This window comes from Vigna radiata, chromosome 2 (assembly GCF_000741045.1).
Source record: "Vigna radiata var. radiata cultivar VC1973A chromosome 2, Vradiata_ver6, whole genome shotgun sequence".
NCBI classification, from domain to species: Eukaryota; Viridiplantae; Streptophyta; class Magnoliopsida; order Fabales; family Fabaceae; genus Vigna; species Vigna radiata.
The window spans coordinates 8483951-8491149 of record NC_028352.1 but is presented as its reverse complement, the minus strand read 5'-3'; the positions used below and the strand labels follow the sequence as shown (position 1 = coordinate 8491149).

At 30.7% G+C, this 7199-nt stretch overlaps 1 protein-coding gene across 1 annotated transcript; it reads left to right on the top strand.

Annotated features, from left to right (window-relative positions):
- The first annotated feature begins 5154 nt into the window (after positions 1-5154).
- On the top strand, positions 5155-6478 carry LOC106755499 (probable carboxylesterase 15). The gene is made up of 2 exons (XM_014637671.2): positions 5155-5898; positions 5988-6478. Exons 1-2 carry the CDS (start codon positions 5228-5230, stop codon positions 6298-6300), a joined length of 984 nt encoding a protein of 327 aa, XP_014493157.1. The 5' UTR covers positions 5155-5227; the 3' UTR covers positions 6301-6478.
- The last annotated feature ends 721 nt before the right edge of the window (positions 6479-7199 follow it).

Below are 7199 nucleotides of genomic sequence, written 5' to 3'. Positions count from 1 at the left end.
CGCGGTTCTTGCACTAACCGCGGCCTATAGTGGACACTTTTTGCCGCGGTTGAACCGCGGCATATAGTGGACAATTTTTTTTTTTTAAAAAAAAGGACTTAGGCAGCGGTTCTTTGGACAACCGCGGCATATTACGGAACTAATATACCGCGGTTGTAACCGCGGCCTAAAGTCTTTGACTTACTACCGCGACTGAATATGCTGCGGTTCGTAAACCGCGACCTATAGTGAAAAATAACCGCGGTAAAAGCCCCTCGCTGCACTAGTGAAAGTAGGTCTCGAAAATAAAGATGCTCCTTGCCAGTGCTTAATTATTGGCTTATGTAAAAATAATTTTTTGTAACCAATGTTATTATGAGAGCAATATATATTATATTATTGATTGTGTATTATATATGTATGTTGGGTGTGTTATTGGACTTTGCTCCAAGAAAAATTAATCTTGAATAATGTGATATTGAATTAATAAAGCATCACAACAAAAACAAGGAGAATAAAACACCATTCTCAAGTCATTGAAGTAGGTCGATCCAAAAAAACTTAGCAGGTTGTTATCTCCAAGCCTGAAATTGCTAAACATCTCGTAGAAGTGTCATAAATCTTGATATAAAAAGTTTATTCATATAAAGCTTTAATACTTATCCATTCAATTTATTCATTTCGAAGTAGCGATGTGTAGACCGAGCGTTCGTCTTGGTTCCTTGTGGTTTCAATGGGATGCTGCTCAGCCCCACTGTGGGCGGCAATTCGGTTTTGTTCGAGGGTCGGTCTCCTTCCTTGCTTTGCTCTCTTTCAACTGTTCAATCCTCTCTGAGGATGCAATTCTTCGATAGGTGGTTAACCTGCGAAAAATACTCCGACGTTCAAGTCAGATATGTTTTATCAAGAGGTCTATATTTTATAAGGATAGAACCAGGTCCTTTTACGTGAACGTCAATAGTATATTTATAAGGCTTGTGGCTGTCAAACACATTGATTAATCATTAACACAATATATCTATAGGCAATCAAATTCAATAATACATGCCGATATACCTACTAATTGTCCATTAATATCATATTCTCATGCAAAATAACTTGTCAATCACCTATAAATAGCGTGTATTCTTATTTAATATGACCATTAAATATATTAATTGATCATTAATGATATTTATCTTTCATGATTAGTGTTTGACTGGCAACCAATTGCCTGTTTTAGCTTCAGATTGTCCTTAACCGATTGGTCACCAGGGTATAATACACTTATCAATTATGACAATTTAATTAAAATTCAAGGTCATAATGTTACAGGTTAAATTATCGTAACTTTGTTGAATTTTTTAATATTTTAATTGAATCTTACATTTGAAAAAGATATCGATTTTTAAATATATCTATTATGGTAAAGAAAAATTGGACCGTTCATTATGGTAAAGTAAAATTTTAGATTCATTTATAACCATGGAAACAATTACAAGCATTGTCTCATTTAGTTACTGGGACACACATTTTTTCATACTTATTTCTCAAAGATTCATCTAAGGCTGCATAATCCTTTAATCTAAAAGAGCTTTTTTTCCTCCATCTTTAGGTATGTCTATTGAGATTGAAGATTTAAGCAAGTTTGAATTAATTGATTTAATGCTTAGAATCACTTATATTTGAAGAGGGAGTTGCTTAAGAGTTTATATGAGGTTAATCTAGTTTTTAAGTTGTAAATTTAATGTTTAATGTATTGTAAGTAATTTATGCTTAACGTACTAAGGAAGTTTTTATTCATTAATTTTGATTATTTTTAAAAATTATCTTTTAAACTATTAAGGGTTTCTTCTGAAATTATAAGATTTTTTTAGTTGATAAAATTTATTTTAATAAACTAAAATATTCTTGAACTTGTTTTGGGTGGTTAGCAATTAAAACGTTTTAGTAATTAAATCTTGTTTTGAGTCAATTAAAATCACTTCAACATGTGATATCAAATGTTTATTATTAGATTAAAAGTTAAAATTTGAACTTGTAACCTTAATTTTGATATAAATTATTGAATTAAATATTTAATATTAAATCAAAAGTTATCATAATTGATATCAACTCTTTATACATAAAAAGAAATCTAGTTTTACGATTCATTTGTGCTATATACTTAATTCGTTACAAAACAATTAATGCAACTTTTTTAACAAAATATTTTAAAGAAGAAAATTGACTATGTTTTAAGTTCATCTTTAAGGGTGTGTTCTTTTGGATGGATTTGAGGGAGATGATTTGAATGGATTTGAGTGGATTTCAGAGTAATTTTATTGTTGTTTTTTGAGTGGATTTGTGGGTAATTGAGAGTGGATTTGAGAGTAAAGTTTGTGAGAATTAGTGTAAGATTTGATTGATGTGACAGATTTAAAAAATTAGTTTAATTGGTAGAAATTATAGATTACCAAAATGCTCCTCGGTATTAAAGTAATATAAAATGTTATTTTTTTATGTTATATTTGAATGTATAAATGTTAATAAAGAGAGAAAATTAATTAATAATAATTGAAATAATAAGTAAAATTATTTTTTAAAATATTACAAATTTATAATTTTCTAAAATAATTTTATTTTTAATTATAGTATTTGTTTATAATATAATTTGTTATGAAATACTATTAATTTTATTTTTAAATATAGCGAATGGGAAAGCACCTACAATTTGCAATATATGGGCCATTTACATAAAGAGACCATCGAAACAGCAAATAATATTACCAGTTTCCCGTGTTAAAAATGAAAATAGAGTGCTGCTTCAACTGGTGATTCTTCTTTTTCGTCTCTGGTCCATGGATACGACGGAGCAAGGAACGAAGCAACTGTTGCGACGGAGCAAGGAACCCATCGTTGCCATCCAAAAACATGCGCCTGGAACCGGATACGTGAAGTTGTATCCGAATAAAGTTCCTTCGCAAAATGCTGAACAACCTGTNTCCGGATACGCTAAGATTGTATCCGAGTACCCGTTCCTGCGCAAAATCTTTGGAAACATCGATCCGGATACGCGTTCTTTGCAATGGAATACGGCTTCGAAGGGTTACAGATTCACTTCGAATTTTGATAAATCGTAAAGGGCATACTAGTCTTTTACTTTTAAATCAGTGCAAATCTTTCCAAAATGGCGAGATGCTCTACACAGTGCAATCCATCCAAATCGTCGCTTTTCCATCATCTTAAATCAGCAAAAGCGAACACGTTTTTAAAATGTTTCTTCGCTCGCAAATTCGCTTGAACAATAAAATCTGTTCGAACGAACACATAACTTTTTTCTGACTAAGATTGTACAACTTCATAAAATCTTGATTTAACCTATTAAATGTGCTTTTAGTTAGTTAAAATTGTCAGTCCTATAAAGTTAAGCTTCTCACTCTTTTAACTAAAAGTTATATGATATGAATTTTTTAAAATAATTTAAATCACGATGTTTACATCGAGTCATTCAATAAATATCAGTTTGATATTTTTTTACCTTGAAAATCATTGTTAGATTTCCTTTGCAATTTTAAGCTACGGTTTTTCAAGTGATTTGACCGAACGAGGATGATTAAGTAAATGGATGTAGCTTTCTTATAAAGGTGAGTTGATTTAAATTTTTGTGATTTTATCTCTTATAATTTTTATTTGAACTGTTATACTCATTTCAATTTTTTTTTTTTGTTTAATTTTGTCTTTAAACTGGAAGTGAATTTGAGAGAATAAGAGTGGAAAGCAATGCTGTTTAAATTACGAAAAGTAAAGTAAAAAGTGAAAGAAAAAGAATAATAATTAAGTTTATAAAAATTTGTATGTAATTTAATTGATATATTAAATTTTATAATAAAATAACACTTATAATTGAAAATTTAATTCACCCTCTTCACAAAAATTTAACAACACTTAGAAACCTTTTTTTCCTTCTTCTTGTTCTTATGTTTATGGATTTAGGATGTTTTAAAGGTCTTCAATAAGAGAAAGCCATTATTGTGAAAGTTTGTACATTAGAAGTCTATTGGTATAAAAGTAATAGTGATGGTATTCTTTTGTTTTGTTTGTTTTTTCATGACTTTATTATATTTGGATTGCAACTTCCTTTTCAAATATCCACAGATAGACACCAATAAAGTTTATAATGAATAATAAACAGATATCTTTAATAAATACATTAACAAAACCACCAATAATATTATGGAATTTAATCAATAGATACTTATTTAGTGAATTTTATTTAAATATTTTTTAAAAATTAAACAATCAAAATAAAATTAATGATAAAATAAATATTAACCATTAAATAATTTTATAGAGTTTAATTTTATATTTTCATTTATATTTATGAAATTAAAATTATTTTTTAAAATATTAATTTTTTAAACTTTGTGGTACAGCTTATTAAATTGGTTTTAAAAAAAAAATCAAATTACTTTGCGCTATTATATTGTGTCATTTTATTTGGGTTATACTTTAAAGATAATTTTTTTTTATTTAAATATATTTGAAAGAATTATTTAAAAAAATATACTTTAGACTAATGTTTTTATATGGAGTAGGTAATATTCGTCCTCGCCGTGATACTTTATCATTCAGTTACTTATACCTTTTAATAAAGAAACTTTCGTTTTATAATGTTACACTTACGTAACTTCATCTCGATAATTGAAACCTTTATTTCATCCTTGCATATTCTAAATACCCATTTTTGGACAGTGTCAATGTCACGCATATTCTTTTTATTTTTTAAATACAAAATATTGATTATAAAAATGTGAGCCCAACGGCAACCATATATATTAACATTATAGTTTAATTAACTCCACTCATATTTGTCTTTTAACTAGTGTAATCGTCTATAAAAGTTTAAAAGAAAATACAAAATATATGTTTTATAAATTCTTATAATGAAGCAGTCTCACTATATTATAATTAATTAAACTATCATTAAAAATCTACAATTATTCAGAAAAAGAATATATATCATTGGATGATGTTGCCATCGAGATAATGGCACAAGTAAAACTCCATTGCCGCACAAGAAAACAACGTATGACACACTTCCCATACTGTCGTGTTTGTCTTTGCATGGCAAAAAAAAGCAACAAGAAGGAAACGTCATTCACATCATAATTCCTTCACGACAATGCATTCTTACATCGTCATTAATCTTTTTGACCTCTTTTTCTCTCTTTATATCAACTTTCCTCCCACAAAATAAAACACGGTGTAAGCAAGACAAGACAAGAACATGTCTTCAACATTGGATTCCGAAGCCACCGTAGTAGAAGAGTGTCGCGGTGTTCTTTACGTTTACAGCGACGGTTCCATAGTACGCTCTTCGCGCCCAAGCTTCAACGTCCCTGTAGCCGACGACGGCACCGTTTTATGGAAAGATGTCGTTTTTCACCCTGCCCATCATCTTCAGCTTCGGCTCTACAAGCCAGCCGACTCATCCGGTTCCAAGCTTCCCATCTTTTTCTACTTTCACGGTGGCGGCTTTTGCATCGGTTCACGCACTTGGCCTAATTGTCAAAACTACTGTTTTCGTCTTGCTTCCCAGCTTCGAGTTATAGTGGTAGCTCCAGATTACCGGCTGGCTCCCGAGAATCGACTCCCTGCCGCAATCGACGACGGCTTCACGGCTTTTAAGTGGCTTCAGACTCAAGCCGCGAGTAATGAGCCGGACCCATGGTTGAGCAACGTGGCTGATTTTAGCCGGGTGTTTATCTCGGGTGACTCGGCCGGAGGGAACATAGCTCACCATTTGGCGGCTGGACTTGGATACGGGTCGCCCAACTTGGCGCCGGTTCGGGTGAGAGGTTATATTCTATTGGCACCTTTCTTTGGTGGAACTGTCCGAACGAAGTCAGAAGCTGAAGGAGCAAAAGATGCTTTTCTGAATTTGGAACTTATTGATAGGTTGGTAAATTTGATTATTCATATCTGCATAATCTGTTACATCAGTTTCGAATCTAGGAATAAATTTTGTTTTGTTAATGATTGAACAGGTTTTGGAGGCTTTCTATTCCGATTGGGGAAACTACAGATCACCCTATTGTGAATCCATTTGGGCCAAACAGTGAGAGCCTTGAAGGGAAAAATCTAGAAGCAATTCTGGTGGTGGCCGGAGGATGTGATTTGCTTAAAGACAGAGCAGAGGATTATGTTAGGAGGCTTAAGGAATGGGGTAAAGATATAGAGTATGTGGAATTTGAAGGACAGCAACATGGTTTCTTCACTATTGATCCTAATTCAGAACCCTCAAACAAGTTGATGTTCATCATCAAACATTTCATAGAGAAGCATTTCGGGAATGTTTGAACACACTCAAACTCTTCTGCAACGTCTTAAAATTCTCACCATCAACCATCCTTTGCCCTAAACTTGTGTTAAATTGCTTTTCTAATAAAACTTTCTCCTTCTAAAAGTTAATGTCTATGTTTGTGACAGTGGCAGTAGAGAATGAATGAAAATATAAAAATATCGTTTTCTTGTTTAACAATTCTTCAGAGTGAATGCTATTTTTCTTTTTCTAGAAAAATCATTAATAGTTTTCTTCAAAAAACCAGTTCGTTTATAGAAAAATAAAAGTTGCAATAAATAAATTATAGGTCACAAAAAATTATTTGAATATTCTGCTTGTTTGTCTCATCTTAAAAATTATTTGAATATATTCAACTAGTTTGTCGTCTTATTTATCACATAATTTTTTTGTGAATCCAATCTAGTTGACACGAGTCTCTTTGCAGTAGTGGATTAATAATGATGATTTTCATTTTTCTTTAATTGAAAGTCGCCAAGTGTTTTACACATCCATTGTGAGAATAAATTTCGCAAGTACTTCGTTTATGTTGCTAAGTTATTGTGATATATTGACTATGATAAAAAAATCACGCAATTTTTTCCAACGATCATAATTTTTATATTTTTATTGGAAAATTCAAAAGAAAATAAAGTGGAGAATTGTAAATTAAGAATAAAGTGATGGTCAAATATTTGCATGGATGTAAATTGGATAAAAAATAACAATAAATTACTAAAGATAAAATAAGAATTAAACCAAATTACAACAATCAATATTGATTTTGTTATTTTTTTTCTACGTTTGTCAAGTATGTTTGAATTTGTGTCCATAATATGTTATTCTTATTTTCTATTTGATCTATATATATATATATTCTCTTAATATATTGACACAAAAAATAAAAGAAAAAGGTTTA